The sequence below is a fragment of the Harmonia axyridis genome, chromosome 1 (assembly GCF_914767665.1).
Source record: "Harmonia axyridis chromosome 1, icHarAxyr1.1, whole genome shotgun sequence".
Classification (NCBI taxonomy): Eukaryota; Metazoa; Arthropoda; class Insecta; order Coleoptera; family Coccinellidae; genus Harmonia; species Harmonia axyridis.
In genome coordinates this window covers 48,866,977-48,884,045 of record NC_059501.1, presented here as the reverse complement: position 1 = coordinate 48,884,045, position 17,069 = coordinate 48,866,977, and the positions used below count along the sequence as shown (strand labels likewise).

The 17,069-nt window shown below is 38.9% G+C and overlaps 1 protein-coding gene across 6 annotated transcripts in view; it reads left to right on the top strand.

The window, feature by feature from the left end:
* The window catches only part of LOC123673246 (focal adhesion kinase 1-like), a 335,822-nt gene extending 334,418 nt beyond the window's left edge, over nt 1–1,404 (top strand). For all 6 annotated transcript variants that reach the window (XM_045607738.1, XM_045607724.1, XM_045607753.1 and 3 more), the window contains one exon: nt 287–1,404. In XM_045607738.1, coding sequence (XP_045463694.1) covers nt 287–614 — 328 coding nt within the window. In that variant the 3' untranslated portion in view covers nt 615–1,404. The remainder of the gene's footprint in view (nt 1–286) is intronic.
* The last annotated feature ends 15,665 nt before the right edge of the window (nt 1,405–17,069 follow it).

Genomic DNA, 17,069 nt, shown 5'->3' with positions numbered 1-17,069 from the left:
CTTAATGCTTCACTGAGAATAATTTGGAATGACTGATGAATAATTTTTTAGGGAAATGTTAAGAGCTGCTCTTGTTTTAGATATGAATTCGAACGCCTCTGAGATGTTGTAGATGCGATACGAATACGTTACCCTCATATAAATGAAAACATATTCAATGCCAAATATTTTATCTACTATTCTATCTTATCATCTATAACCTATTCATTTTATTCAATTATTTATCATTATGATCTTTAATGCTTCACTGAGAATAATTTGGAATGACTGATGAACGATTTTACAGGGGAATGTTAGGAGCTGCTCATGTTTTAGCAATGGATTCCAAGAACCTCTTAGATGTTGTAGATGCAATACGAATACGTTACCCTCATATAAATGAAAACATATTCAATGCCAAACACTTCATCTTGGAATCTGAAGAACACAGTAGTTCCAAAAAAGCCGCAGAAAATCAAGATATGATCAAGCCCACAGATGATTCATTCAATTATTCTGGCGACCCTCCTAGTTCACCAATATCCGTATCTTGTACCTTTGTGTCCAAGCATTCTCAGACTCAAACTTCTTCATCATCACCCAGTTTTAACATGGGACCTACATTAGATAGTTAGTGAAAATATTTTGTTTTTTAATTCATCTCATATATATTGCAGCTTCGAATGCTCTTCAATTAGAGTATGAAAAAATTATTTCATTCAAAACGATTGTAGAAAAATCAATCAGAAATTTGTCATTTTCATATTTAAGATTAACTTGTCCATTTTGAATATCATGTAAATGAAATTATATTGAACAGCTTTTTTCTCATATCGATATAAACATTTTTCGTATATTTTAGACTATTTTTTTTAAGGAAATCTATGATAGCAATTCGATTTTCAAGTTCAAATCATTGATGCATGATTAAATTATATTATATTATTATAAGTAGAAAATAAATTTTTATGTTCACTTTCCATTAAGGGATATAATTTATATCATATCCGACCAAGCGAAAGTATATCTAAAATCTATACTATTTAATATACATATATTATAGTTTTCGTGAAGAAGCGCTATATTGGAAAGCACGACCAGTGATATAAATTCATTTCCCGGGTTAAAACATATATAATGTGATGAAGAGCCACCTTAACACAGCATATTTATGTTGTAGGTATAGTAAGCCTTCACAAATGTCATTTTATCAACATTTTCGATAACAATTCATTTTGAAGCAGTGATTCAATAATGATATGATTTTTTTTTGTGATGAAATTAATATATTCATTTGATCTTAAATTCATGGATATAACTAGGAATAAATTGCATGGAGACAGAGTTTTGTATATTTATATTTTTTTGTAAGATATGAAAATGTATTCGTTCTGAGCTTAAGAAAATAAAATTAATGAATTTTAAGTTGGTTTCATTGTTGCACTAAAAAAATTGATCTCCTTTTATAGCATTCATCTCAATATACATACATTTTGACGGTTCGGAAAATGAAATTTCGTCACCCTGCTTTGCCTAATTTATCTAGAAGGAGTCCCTCATATTCCTCTCAGGCATTTTTTAAATATCATTATTCTTCTTCTTCATGTGCTGTCTCCTGTTCGAAGGTTGGCGACTAGTAGAGCACTTTTAACTTTTGATGCTGCTCCTCGAAATAGTCCAGCCGGACCATATTCTCAAATTCTTCAACCAGGAGTCATTTCTACGTATATGGCCCCTCTTGCTATTGATTTTACCCTGTATTATCAGTTGCATCAAGTCATATCTGGCACCGCCCATGATATGTCCGAAATACTCAAATTTCCTCTTTTGAATAGTGAATAGAAGTTCCACCTGAGCATTCATCCTGCGATGCACCTCCTCATTCCGAATCCTGTCAGTCCAAGATATCCGAAGCATGCGGCGGTACGTCCACATCTCGATGGCGTTGATCCTTTTGGGGAGTGTTTCCGTCAGTTTCCACGCTTCCATCCCATACAAAACTACCGGGATCACATACCACCGGAGAATTCGCTTTCTGAGCTCGATGTTACTGCTCTTGTCATGAAGAAATGATTTCATTTTCATAAAGACGCATATGGCTTGTTCGATGCGACATTTGAGTTCTGTCTCTTGTCTCCAATCGTCAGTGATGATTGCACCAAGGTGTTTATACGAATGGACCTTCTGTTTCTCCCCATTTTCAATCTTTATTGATGTTTGCGTTTAATCACCATGTATTTTGTCTTTTTTATGTTCATTTCTAGGCCGTATACAGGGTGTTTCACGAATGATTGTACAGGCTTTCAGGGCAGATGCAGGACATTTTGGTGAATCTGAATCAGTGTTCGAAATATGTCCTAACTATATTCGTTTAAGAGATACAGGCTGTTTTATGTATTTTATCGAAAACTTCCAATCGGCATAACTTTTGAACGCCTTCATGGATCTTCATGAAAATTTGAGGGAATGAGTATAGGCCAATGCCTAATATTTGCACCTAATGACTTGTTGATAGCGCAGGTCCGGACTGAGGAAATTATATTATTTTTTCCACATCATGTAGAACACCCTTAACATCGAATTTTCGAAAAGTGAAATTTTCCTCAGAATCTAGAATGGATACTCTTTCAAACAAGCTCATTTGAAATAATGGTACACTCCGCATCAATATTTCATGAGCTATTGAGTATTGGGAATTTTCGAATCAGAGGACCTGTTTTTTCGAATAATTCGTTAATTCATATTGAATGAATTTAATTCAGAAATTCCCAATATTTTACATTTTACTCAGAAGTAAAATGACTTAAGGCAGCATTTCTCACCTGTGGGAAGGCCCCTCAAGGGGATGCGATCATACCGAAGGGAAAAATTCTAGAAATTCAAAAAAAAAAAAAATAAAAACTAGCTGAAATCAGACACACGCATACAAAACTAAATACTTTTTGGCATATTATTTACATTTTCTCGAATAAATTCTTTCATACTCCTTCCCCCATCAATTTTCGTATATGTTTTGTTCTCAAAAATTTCCCTATTTTTTTGACACCTGCTAGCTTTTGTATTGAATGTTCTGCAGCTTTCATTAGCCTTTCTTTCTGCTCCACTATTTATTTTCTCACATGCTGCTTGGAATCGATCTGAAGCTCAAGATATCATTTATTTTCAATGGTATGTGAAATATCACAGAAGAAATTCGTTTACTCTGAATTCAAACCATTTCAAAATCTAAGTGGCTCATGCTAGGAAATGCAATTCACAACATTGTTTTTCAGTCAATATTTGGTGTGGAATTTACAGTAATCACCTTATTGGACCATATTTTCTTCCACACGGGCTAAATGGAGTGACATATCTACAATTTTTAATCGAACATTTGCTAGGGCTTTTGAATGATGGAAGCAATATTCCAAGAGGAATGTACTTCCAACATGATGGAGCTCCGACACTTTTTACCCGTGAAATTGTAGCGCATTTGAATGAAGTTTATTCAGATCATTGGTTTGGTAGAGAGGGAACTCATGACTGGCCTGCAAGATCCCCAGATCTTACATGCTTGGATCATTTTCTCTGGGGGCACTTAAGAATGAAGTTTACTCTGAAGAAATCATAGACAGAGAGCATCTGATTAATCGTATTCAAGCTGCATGTGAAGCAATACGAAATTGACCGGAAATTTTGAAGAAAACTAGCTCATTTGATCACAAGAGCTAGAAAATGTTCAGAAGGGAGAGGGGGTATTTTCGCAAACAAGATATAATTTTTTCTCTTATTTATTGTCAATTGGTGATTGAAAAGATTGATGAGGGGGCCCTGAACTCCATCACGGTTGTATTTAGGCTGGGTGCAGAGTCGAGTCATAGACCTAGACCGATAAGGATCGAATTTAATAATCCCAATACTGCCATACGTATCCTCCGTAATAAAAAGGCTCTCATGGGTTTTCCAGACTTCAGTAAGGTAGCTTTATCGGATGATAAAACACTCATGCAGTCCCAGCAACTTCATAAATTGCGAAAAGAACTGGATCAAAGGAGGTTATCTGGGCAAAATAATCCGACTATAAAATATGTAAAGGGCTCTCCCATGATAGACACCATGAACACGGAATCTCGCTCGGAGAATTAGTGGACGAACTCATGGATTGGACAATTTTGTAAACGAATTTAGCTTTTCTATCTGCAAAGTTTGGTGATCTTCTTCTTCTTGTGAAGGATTGTAAACCAGTCTTCATCTTCATCACTGAAACTTGTTTGTTTCCTGAGTTGCCCGACCAAGCCTTCTATATACCTGGATTTTCTATGTTTCGATGCGATAGCCTAACAACACCGGGGCATGCAGGATCGTGTATTTACGTTCACGATTGTGTTGCAGATGTTTTCTCACCAAGTATTTATAATAGATGAATAGATAACTTGTTCTTAAAAATGGTTTCTGGGAATTTTACTCTATTATAAGGTGTGTGAATAAGTCTTTCCCGTTTTTTGTAAGAAATGGCGCCACCAATACTGTGCGAGTATTTAATGGTTACATATGTCATAATCAAAGCTTATTCATCTGTCAACAATTCCACACTAACACATTAGTTGAAATTTTTTCGCATCATAAATTTTTGAAATCGTGGAAATGTCGAAATTTGAGCCGAGTCGACGTCATTTGCGGGAAGTTTCACTTTATTGGTTCAATTTGAAGAAATCTGCTGCCGAGGCGCATCGGTTGCTTCAGGAAGCTTATGGAGAAGGTTGTGTCGATGATTCAAGTGTTCGCGGATGGTTTCGACGCTTCAAAAGTGGCGATTTCGACGTGGAAGACAAGGAGCGTTCCGGGCGGCCGCAAATCTTTGAAGATCAAGAATTGGCGACTTTGCTTGATGAAGATTCGTGTCAAACGCAAGAAGAACTTGCTGAAGCATTGGGAAATGACCGAACAACCATTTCCAAGCGTTTGAAAGCCATGGGAATGATCCAAAAGCAAGGAAATTGGGTGCCGTACGAACTGAAGCTGAGAGACGTCGAACGGCGTTTTTTCACTTGCGAACAGCTGCTTCAGCGACATAAAAGAAAGGGTTTTCTGCATCGTATCGTGACTGGCGATGAAAAGTGGATCCGTTACGATAATCAGAAGCGGAGAAAATCATGGGGACTACCCGGCCATGCATCATCATCGACGGCCAAGCCAAATATTCATGGCGCCAAGCTCATGCTCTGTATATGGTGGGACCAGCTAGGTGTGGTTTACTATGAGCTTCTGAAACCGAATGTAAGGATCACAGGCGAGGTCTATCGACGACAATTGATGCGTTTGAGCCGCGCACTGCGAGAAAAACGGCCACAATACTCCGACAGGCACGACAAAGTTATTTTGCAACATGACAATGCTCGCCCAAATGTTGCACAGCCGGTGAAAACATACTTAGAAACGCTCAAATGGGAAGTCCTACCCCACCCGCCGTATAGTCCAGACATTGCTCCGTCTGATTACCATCTCTTCAGATCGATGACGCATGGCCTGGCTGACCAGCACTTCCATTCCTACGAGGAAGCCAAAAAATGGGTGGATGACTGGATAGAGGCCAAACCGGTCGAATTTTTTCGCAACGGGATTCGTATGTTGCCAGAAAGATGGGGAAAAGTTGTAGCTAGCGATGGCCAATACTTTCAATAATTCATTTGTAACCATTTTTTCACAATAAAGGCTCAAAATTTGAAAAAAAACGGGAAAGACTTATTCACACACCTTATAACTGGATGTGTGTACCGCCCTAGACCATCCGAGCATGATGCCACTATCTGCGATCACATTAAAACTATTTCAGAAAGTGAAAAAAATGTCTTTATTGTCGGTGATTTCAACCTGGGCGATATTAGAGAGTGGCCAGTTTCGCGACTCCCCTCTGCGAATTCTTCATCCTTTTCATACATAGATATGTTGTTCAACTCCAACCTCCAACAGCTGGTGTAAAAGCCCACTCTTTATAGGGCGAATCAGACCCCTACATGTCCTGATTTAATATTTACGAAAGACCCAGACCTGGTATCGGATATCAGGTATGGTCCTCCACTTGGAAAATCGGATCACTTGGTTTTAAGCACTCAACTTCAGTTGCGAATTCCATTGCTTAAGAAAGAACAATATCGTGCGAGAGACTCACAAAATCATTGATTATGGAGAGGTGAGAAGAGCTCTTGACGCAGTTTATTGGGCAGGGGCAGTGTTGATGAGCGGTGGAAGAACTTTTCTGACTATATATGTACTAAAATTGATAACAACACAACATTCGTGGGGTCTGTTAGAGATATTCTCAAACCATGTATCAACAATCAATTTTTGCGAACCATAAAATATAAAAAGAGCCTTTGGCGGCGATACATTCGAAGCAAGTGTGAAGGTATATTTAAGCAGCATCTACAGTTGTCCAACTACCTGTCACAGCCAATTGAAGCAGCAAAAATTTCTTACATTAACAGCCTGACGACAGCCAACAATAAAAAGAAATTTTTTAAGTTACACGCCAATGTCTCAACTTCAAGGTTTCCACCCCTTCAATTCGATCGGCTGAGGATGGTGATCTACTCAATCCCTCTGAGACAGCCCGATGCCACCGCTGACAACTCCCCGTAATGATTCATCCATTTCTGACATCGTGATCACACATGAAGAAGTTGAAAGACAACTTAGATCGCTTAAGATCTCATCGTCACTTGGTCCCGATAATATCAGTGCCAAAATTTTGTCCGAGTGTGCTACCAGCCTATCTGTGCCTCTTGCGTCTATATTCTCCTTTTCTCTTGCCTCTGGTGATTTACCCTCCTCTTGGCGTGAGGCCAAGGTCAAACCAATTTTTAAGAAGGGTGACAGGAACAATCCTAACATTTATCGGCCAATTAGTCTAACTTCAATAGTTTGTGAAATTCTTGAGAGAGTTATTTCTGAGCAGCTAACATCTTTCCTTTTGAATCACAGACTAATTCCTGATTCACAGCATGGATTTGTCCCTGGTCGATCCATAATCACTAATTTATTATTTTGCTTGGATAAATGGACGTCAGCCTTGAATAGAAAGATACCTATTGATGTTATTTATTTGGATTTCTCCAGGGCCTTTGATAAGGTTCCAATATCTCTTTTGCTGTACAAAGTGGAAAGTTTTGGCATTCGTGGTGCACTCCTCAACTGGATCAGGGAATTTTTGACCAACAGAACATTCTCAATGAATGTCGGACAATCGTATTCGGAGCCCAAGGAGGTGCTTAGCGGTGTGCCTCAGGGGTCGGTACTTGGCCCACTTCTATTTATAGCATATGTAAGTGATCTGACTTCTTCTATTGTCTCACCAAGTGCATCCTATGCGGACAATGTCAAGTTTTTCGGAGAGGCTGAGACTTGCTATGGACAACTTCAAGAGGATCTTAATAGAGTTTCCCTCTGGTCATCTCGTTGGCTGATACCTCTTAACCAGTCAAAGTGTCGTTTTCTCTATCTCGGTGCAAACAATCCCCAACACAGTTATTGTATTGATGGCCTTGGAGTGGAGGGTTGTACCGCACATGTTTACTTGGGTGTGACCATCACCAGTGATCTCTCCTGGTCAAACCACATAACAAAAACGCTGAACAAAGCAAGGAGACTCCTCTTCATTATACAGAAATCTTTCCAGGGATATGATGTCGCTACCGTAGGTCAGATTTATAAAACATACCTGAGGCCAATTTTAGAATTTGCCGGTCCTGTTTGGCACCCTTGGCTCAAAGGCGATCTGATGCTCTTGGAGGGGTTTCAGTGCAGAGTGACTCGTCTGCCTTATGGTGTCTTCAGACCATCGTATCCGGAGAGGTTGGAGAGGATGGGGCAGTCTTCACTGGAGGATCGACGGCTGCGCGGGGATTTGATCATCACCTTTCGTGCGCTCCATGGAATGTTCGGTACCGATATCTCGCATTTATACCAACTGAACACAGTTTAAAATTCAAGCGTGAAAGTTTTCGTGCAAAGTGCCGCGAATATTTCATTTCTAATAGAGTGTTCAGTGTATGGAATAGACTCCCTGGTGAAGTCGTGAATGCACCTTCCGTAAATACCTTCAAGAACAGACTTGATGCCTGGTTTGAAAATGGGTTTCGCATCTGAACATTCTATTTATGCTCTTACTTTTTGTTTGTTCTGATTCTTAGTTCTATAACTGTTGTTGTCAGTATATATAGTATGTTCAACTATTTCTTTCACCTTTCTTTGAGTTCATAGGCTTTTGCCTATACTCTGTAATTTTTTTTAATAATAATAATGATAATTTTTTTTCAGTTTCACACGTGTTCATAAGGTACATGTCATATTTTATTATTAAGTCCATTTTATAATAGTCCAATTAAAGGTTCGATGTTAATTCGAGTTTTCGGTTAAATTTAGTTTTGCAAAAAATATTTGATGTTGCCCCTACATTCATATATTTGATGGAATAAGATGCAGCACAATACCTTAATCATGTTACTGAGAATTTTAATCGAGACAATATGAATAGACGCATTATTCGGAGATTCATAGGTATGTGTTAACTATAAATTGAAAATTACTAATATTCAATGATTCATGAAATAATGATGCGAATTGTGCCATTGATCCTAATAAGCTTGAAAATAAATTATATCTTAAGCTTCAGATCGATTCAAGCAGCATCTGAGAAGATAAAAAGTGGACCAGAAAGAAAGGTCAATGAAAGCTGCAGAACATTCAATACAAGAGCTAGCAGGTGACAAAAAAAAATAGGAAAATTTTTGAGAACACACGAAAATTGAGAAGGAAAGGAGTATAAAAGAATTTATTTGCGAATGAGTAAAAAAGATGTCGAAAAGTATTTCGTTTTGAATGCGTGTGTCTGATTTCAGCCAGTTATTAATTTTTTTAAATATCTAAAATGTATCCCTTCGGTATGCTTGCAGGCCCTTCAGGGGCGCCCACACATGTTAGAAATGCTGCCTTTAGTCATTATACTGGGAAATTAAATTCATTCAATATGAATTAACGCATCATTCGGAAAAACACAGGTCCGTGTTTAATATGAATCGAAAACTCCAGATATTCAATAGCTCTTAAAATATTGATGCGAAGTCTGCCATCATTTCTAATGAGCTGTTTGAAAGAGTATTCATTGTAGATTCTGAGGAAAATTTCACTTTCCGAAAATTCGATGTACAGGGTGTTTTAAAAGATGTGGAATAAATAATATAATTTTCTCAGTCCGGACCTGCTCTGTCAACAAATCATCAAGTACAAATATTAGGCATTAGCCTATACTCATTTCCTCAAATTTTCATGAAGATCCATGAAGGCGTTCAAAAGTTATGCCGATTGGAAGTTTTCGATAAAATACATAAAACAGCCTGTATCTCTTAAACGAATATAGTTAGGACATATTTCGAACACTGATTCAGACTCACCAAAATGTCCTGCATCTGCCCTTAAAACCTTCACAATCATTCGTGAAACACCCTGTATATTGCTACTATGATCGATGGCATTGTACATAGTCTGAAGATCTTCAAGTGTTTCCGTCAGTAATAAGCTATCGTCTGCATATGCAGAAAACACCCCTGCCTTACCCCTCGCTGGATCTCAATATCATCCGTCTTCTGTGACTCCACCAACACATTTCCTTTTTGGTTCCGGTATAAATTTGTTATTATATTGATATCCTCAAGGTCCAGCTTCAGATCAGTCATTATCTCGATCAATTTATTGTGACGTACTTTGTCGAAGGCTTTTCTGTAGTCTATGAACCCTATAATATACGTCCTTACTGACATCTCGGCATCGTTGCAGCAACACGTTGACGCCAAACAGCGCTTCTCGTGTACCGATCCCGTTTCTGAAGTCAAATTGGGTGTTTGTCAGAGCCATTTCTCATTTTCGATGTATCCTATCGTGTATTATTTTCAAGAAGATCTTCAGCATGTGACTCATCAAACTGATCGTGCGGTAGTCTTCACATCGTGTTGGGCGATTTACCTTTGGCAAGGCAACAAACGTAGACTTTAGCCATTCAGTAGGTATAATACCGGTTTTATATATAACATTGAACAATTCTACCAAAATGTTGACGTTGTCTTCATCGATGAGTTTTATCAGCTCTGTTGTGATCTGATCTGGTCCGACTGCTTTGCCTTTTTTACGATTTTTGATCGCGTAAATGCCTTCCGTTTTTCAATATGGGATTTCCAATGAGTAAAACGGTCTTCCAAAGAGCATAGTATTTTTCCATTCTCATTCCAGAGGTTGTGGATGGGTTAGTTTTTGTAACTTCCACACTTTTCTTTAATTTTCTTGTGCATATTCAAACTATCGTATTTTCTGTCCAGTTCCTCTATTTTCGATCACTTTTTTGATAATAATAATAATAATAATTAAGCTATTCTTGCTTGGCAGTCCTTAGTTTTCCTCTAATTTCTTTGTTTATTTCCTTGTAGACCGGTTCATTTTCATTCTTAGTTAATATTCACTTCTCCATAAGTGCCAGTATTTCATCCGTCATCCACCCCTTCTTCTTGGGTAGACCGGTTGTTTTTATCTTCTTCCGACTTGTTACAATTGTGTCCTTAATATGTGATCAAGACTTGTTAATATTGTGTTCATGTGTACTAATGGCTAGTTTTTTTTTTAGATTTTCATTAATACTTTGGCAAGTTTGTTTTTGATTTCCTCATTTTCGGGGAACTTCAGGTCCCCTTCCTGCTGTTTCTGTATTCTTTGAATCCTCTTCAATCTTATATTGATGTTTGCGATTATAGGATTTTGATTGGAATTGACATCTGCAGCAGGGTATGATTTGACGTTCTCAATACAGTTCTTAAATCTTTCTCTTGCAAGTATAAAATCTATCTGATTTCTGATTATATTCTGCTCGTTGTCCTTTGGGGATTGCCAAGTATAAAGTCTTCTTGGTGGGTGTTGAAAGAAAGTGTTCGCAGCTATAAGCTTGTTTTCCTCACAAAACTGAATGAGTTGATCCCCTCTGCTGTTTCTTTGGCCCAATCCAAAGTTTCCTGCATAGTTGCCCTGTTTTCCTTTACCTACTTTCGAATTGAAATCTCCTATAACAACACAAACACCCTGTAACCTGGTACATTCAAGTAGCTGGCTGATCTGGTAATATAATTCTTCCACCAACTGCTCTTCCTTGTCGGCAATAGGGGCATACGCCTGTATCAAGGTTATGTGTTTTCCTGACGAGCTGAAGATTGCTCTGGTCAAACCACTCTTCAAGAAGGGAAATATCTGTGAGCTCAGTAGCTATCAACCTATTAGTATTTTATTTAGTTTTTCTAAGGTATTATAGAATATTTTTGCCGTCAGACTCATCCGTTTTTTTCGAAAATTCAATGTTCTTGCTGATAGCATAGTTTCACGAAAGATAGAGGTACCGAGACTGCTATATTTGAGTTGCTAAATTCTGTTCTTTTGGCGCTTGAGAGGGATGAAGTTCCATTGGCTTTGATGTTCGATTTGACCAAGTCTTTTGATTCCATCGAGCATAGAACCTTATTGGCTAGACTGAAGTTATGTGGGATTAGGGATATCTCTTTGAAATTTGTTGAGAGCTACCTAAGCAATCGACGTCAGAGGGTTGCCCTCGCTCTAAATGGTGCAGTCCACTTCTCTGGGAAACGATCTCTTACTAGGGGTGTTCCTCAGGGAAGTGTACTGGGCCCTTTGCTTTTTATTGTTTTTGTTAATTCCTTTTGTTATATTAAGACCTCTGCTAATTATAAGTCGATTCTTTGTGCTGATGACAGCAATATTTCGATTATATCAGGTGATGTTGAGTCCTGCAGCAGGGTTGGAATGGATACGGTTTTGTCTGTTGAAAGATGGTGTAATGAAAATGGTCTTATTCCAAATCATAGCAACACTCAAGGTATTTTCTTTTATGACAGCCATTCGGTGAAGAACTATCCTCCTTTCCTGTGTCATGGTAACGGTCAAATTAAATTGGAGGATTCTGTTAATTTTCTGGGAGCTCTAGATAAACACCTGCGGTGGGATCATCAGGTGTCTAAGTTGGGAGAGTCTCTCAACTCTTCGGCGTACTTGATTTTCAAGATCAGGAACAAGTTGGACAGTGCTATGGTGAGAGCTCTCTACTTTGCTAGTTTCCAGTCTGTGCTAGCATATGGAATTATTTTTTGGGGCAGTTCGTCTGGTACCGATGAAATTTTTCTCATCCAGAAAAGAGTGATGAGAATAATGAATAGGTTGGGCTTTCGTGAGTCCTGTCGAGTTTTCAGATTCAATGGAATCCAAACCGTCTTTGGTCTTTACATTTATCGCCTATTTATCTTTCTTAAGTTACGGAAAAACTATTTTTTGCCATATGTCAATAAAAATAATACTCGGCAAGTTTATCCTTTCCTTCTTTCTGATCACAGTACTACTAGGTTTGAAAGGGGACCACTTTATATGGCCATGCGTTTATTTAATTTGCTTCCTAAGCAATTACAGGTTGTTGAAGATATAACCTTGTTTAGAAGGCGCATTTACAATTTAATCTTGGGTTGTGAACCTTATTCAGTTGATGAGTTTATTTCATTTTGTAGAAAATAAGCTCTTTTATGACTTGTCTCTATTTTATTCGTTTGCATTGATTTTGATGTTGTGAATAATTTTTGAGATTAATAAATATTTTTATTATTATTATTATCCGTAGGACACCCGGCAAGCTGTAGCATAATATCCCGATCCGAAAGCGCAACCACACTCGTAACGCTGTGACCTATACTCTTCTTCACTATGAACGCCACCCCATTCCTGTGCTGAGAATCATCTTTACCGGAGTAGTAGACCACACTGTCCCCCCGCACTATATTTATTATTATTATTTGAACTGGGGTCGTTTTGCTTCGGTGAGCCTTCCGGGAACTGCGACCATGCAGATCTTTTGTTCACTACCCTACTCATTCATAGAAACCCAGGGAGGTCGTCAACGACGTTAATAAAATTGACAACCTCCCTAGGGGCCTTGGCCATTACCTCTCTGGTATCCAGGACCGGCTTGCCCATGTGAATGGTTCTTAGGCCAGCCAGCTCTGGACACTTGCATATCAAGTGTTCAGAAGTTTCTACTTCCGATCCACAGAGCCTGCAAATCTCGTCTGCTGACTTACCCATACGGTACAAATGATGTTTGTACCGACAGTGCCCCGTCAGCAGTCCCACCATCACCCGAAGCTCCGCTCGTGACAGTTTCAGGAGTTTTCTGCTGTAAGTAGGTGAAATCTTCACGAATTTCTTTGCCTGAGCAAGTCTAGGAGTGTTAGTCCAGTGGATTGTCCTACTGTTCAACTCCCATAGCTGGACCGCAGCTTTGTATTGGTCTTTTCCTATCCCACAGAAAGGCTCAGGTCCAGCATTACCTAGATGCACTTTTTGCAAGCTCGTCCGCTCTCTCATTTCCTTCAACCCCACAGTGCCCTGGTACCCATAGTAGAGTCACCTTATTTCCTCTGGCCAGTTGCTTTATGGTGTTACGGCACTCCCAAGTCAGCAGAGACCCCTGACAGCCCGATTCCAGGGATCTCAGCGTGGCTTGGCTGTCCGTGGTGATGTAGATATGCGCCCCTTTGAGGTTCATTTTGAGACACTCCTGGGCGCATACATAAACAGCACTACCTTCCATTATAAGAACTTTTAGAAACCATGTACCAAACAATCAAGAACTAATAATTGCTGCACGCATGCCTTGCACTTTGGGTAAATATGTATTTTCAAAAATGAAGGACAAAACACCAACATCCAATAAGTCTGGAATAATTTTCTCCATAGATTGCATGGAATGTAATAGACCATATATAGGCCAAACTGGCAGAAATTTGAATACTAGAATAAAGGAACATGTTAGAGATTGTACAAAGGGGAGACAAACCACTGGATTATCTAAACACATATATGAAACGGGACATACTATGAAGTTCTCAGAGGCTAGGTGCTTAAGATCTGAGCGAAACAAATATAAAAGAGAGTTTTTGGAGGCGGTTGAAATCATGAGCCATGAAACAAATTTAAATATCTACTCAGATTTTAATGGTATTGATTCCATTTATTGCAACATCGTTCAATTGATTAATATGAGTCAAATTAGATGATTATGCATTACAGATGATTCCCTCACTATAAAACGCCTTATCATTGAGTGACGTCACTCGTCCTCTGTTGTCGTTCCTATCTGTGTCTTTTGTCTTTGTGTTTTTTCTATGTTTTTAACCTTTGACATTATTCGTTCATATGTCTTTCAATATTTGACTAGTTTGATTCTGTTGTTAAGATTAAGTAAAATATAGCTATTCCTGCCAAATTACATATTATATATGAACATTGTAATAATTTTAACTTTTAAGACTCACATTGATGTAAGTTATGCTGTGTTAATTTCTGTGTGTTTTTTACAACTTTATGTAATTTTCAGTAGCTCTGAAGAAGGACAAGTTAATGTCCGAAAGCTTGGCTGAAGCAATAAAGAGATAAAATTGTTCAAGTTTGACTACACACTAATTTCTATTTCAAATTATAAATTGTTAGTCGAGATTTACAAGTAGTATTAGAATTGTTTAATACGCTTCTGGATGAAAGAATTTTCCCGAACTGCTGGAAGACGGCAAAGGTCATCTCATCCCAAAAAAAGAAAAAGACCTGGCGGAATCAGCATCCTTCAGGCCGATCTGTTTGATAAATGTGTTGGGGAAAGTGTTTGAAAGGCTAATAACAGACAAACTCGACCAGGAATTGGAAGAAAGAAAGGCCATTTCGCCGAGCCAGCATGGCTTCATGAGGAAAAGGTCTACGGTGTCAGCGATGCTACAAGTGAAAGATGTTGTGAAAAACGCGAGAGGGAAATGGGTGGGGGCCATAACCATAGATGTGAGGAACGCCTTCAACACGGCTCGCTGGCACCACATCGTGGATAAACTGAGGGAGGTAGAATGTTCTGAATACCTCGTGGAAATGGTGGAAGATTATTTCAGGAATAGATGGGTAAAAGCTGACTCGGCGAAAAGAAGATGCACAATGGGAGTCCCACAGGGCTCAGTGATGGGTCCTAGGCTTTGGGACGTTGTCTATGATGACGTATTAAGGCTGCCGTACGGGAGGGGAGTGTGGGCCGTTGCCTATGCAAATGACCTGATCCTAATAGTGGAGGCGCCTGACGACAGAGCTCTGATGGACAAGTCAAAGCACGTCATGACAATGGTTACGTCGTGGATGGGGACAAAAGGGCTGGAAATTGCCGTGCAGAAATCGGAGATGCTCATCCTGAAAGGCCCTAGAAAAAGAGACCACATAAAAGTGTGTTTTGAGAGCAATATCATCGCGCCATCACCCTCCATTAGGTATCTTGGGGTGGTGTTTGACTCTAGAATGACCTTCTCTGGACACATTAACCACATCGTCAAAAAAGCAGGTGAAAAGGTGGAAGTTATGCGGAGACTCCTACCAAATGTCGGAGGGCCACAGTATTTTCGTCGGCGAGTGCTGTGCACGATAATGCACTCTGTGATTATGTACGCGGCGCCGGTCTGGAGAGAGGCTGTTAAAAAAGTAAAGCAGAAGAAACAGCTTATTAGCATTCAAAGGAGAGGTTTGATGAGGGTGGCATCGGCATACCGAACTGTCTCTGCGGATGCAGTCCAGGTGATTTCAGGATTTCCCCCGATAGACCTCATGGTGGCGGAGGTGTGCTTTCTATATAAGGTTGGCACAAGATTACCGTGTAACGAAAGAATGGCCCGGAAAAGAACATATAAAGCATAGCAAAAAAGGTGGGAGGAGGAGACAAGGACGGCCAACCCAGTTCTTGACAGGCCACGGCTCGTTTGGGACCTACACGCTCAGGATAGGAAAGACAGATTCTGACGAGTGCGAGATGTGTAAAGTCCCGGACAGTCCGGAACACATGTACTCTGACTGTTCCAGATGGGAGAGAGACAGAAATAGTTTCAAAGAGAAACTGGGAGGACTCCCTGATCTAGATGACGTGTTGGACGAGATGCTTGAAAACAAAGAAATATGGGAAGTGACTTATGAGTTCATTACAGATATAATGAGAAAGAAAGAGATAGAGGATAGGAAAAAACAACAGGAGACAAGATAGAGATCAGATCTCACTGAGTTACGCACCGGAGGACAGGCGTTAAGCATATTTCCAGGTAGCGACGATACTCGGGAAAAGAGGAGGGTGGTTTAGTGAGGTGAGAGTCCCACACAAATCCGCAGCAGACATGAAATGTGTCAAACAGCAACACAAGGCCCGCTGCGGAGAAGGCAATAGCTTCCCCCTACCTCAGGGCCAAAAAAAAAAAGGACAAACAGGTCGGTATCTTAAAGACAGAATCTCTGAGCATAAGAGAGATTCCCCCAACATACTCAACCCTCTGAAAAAGAAAAAGGAGAACAACACCGCTCTAGCTGAACATGTGTCAAATACACTCCTTTCTTTCGATTTTAATATCGATTCAATAAAAATATTGGGACACCAGAAAATTTTAAAGAAACGCTTACTACATGAAATGATCACCATAAAACAAGATGAAAAATCCATTAACAGACATTGAAGGTTTGAATACGGCCTATTACTATCTCATCAACAAAATAAAAGGGAAAATAACTTGTACTAATTATTCAAATTGAATGTCAATGTCATCTATGTAGATATAAACATTAGTCATTATTTACTTATAACATATGTAGTATCGGAGTGGTCTGTTCCCGTTTTATCAGTTCGTTCGTTTTAAATTCTAATTTGATGGTGTCCAAAAGTGATATTTATTTCATATATTTCATGATTCTGACAAAAAAAACCGCAAATAGACTGTAAGTAATTGGTTTCCCCTTTTTAATGTAAAATCATCAAGTACCTGTATGCTGAGCTGGATTGTTTTCAATGTTTCTCTCACTATTCGTTTTTAAAAAATTCCTTTTGGCATTGTATTGTTCAGATATTCATATAAATATTTATTCAATTGTAATGTCCCATTGTATATTCCAACATGGTTTATTTATTAGTGTTTTTAAAAAATCTTGTAATTTATTATAGAGCCCTGAAGAAGATTTTA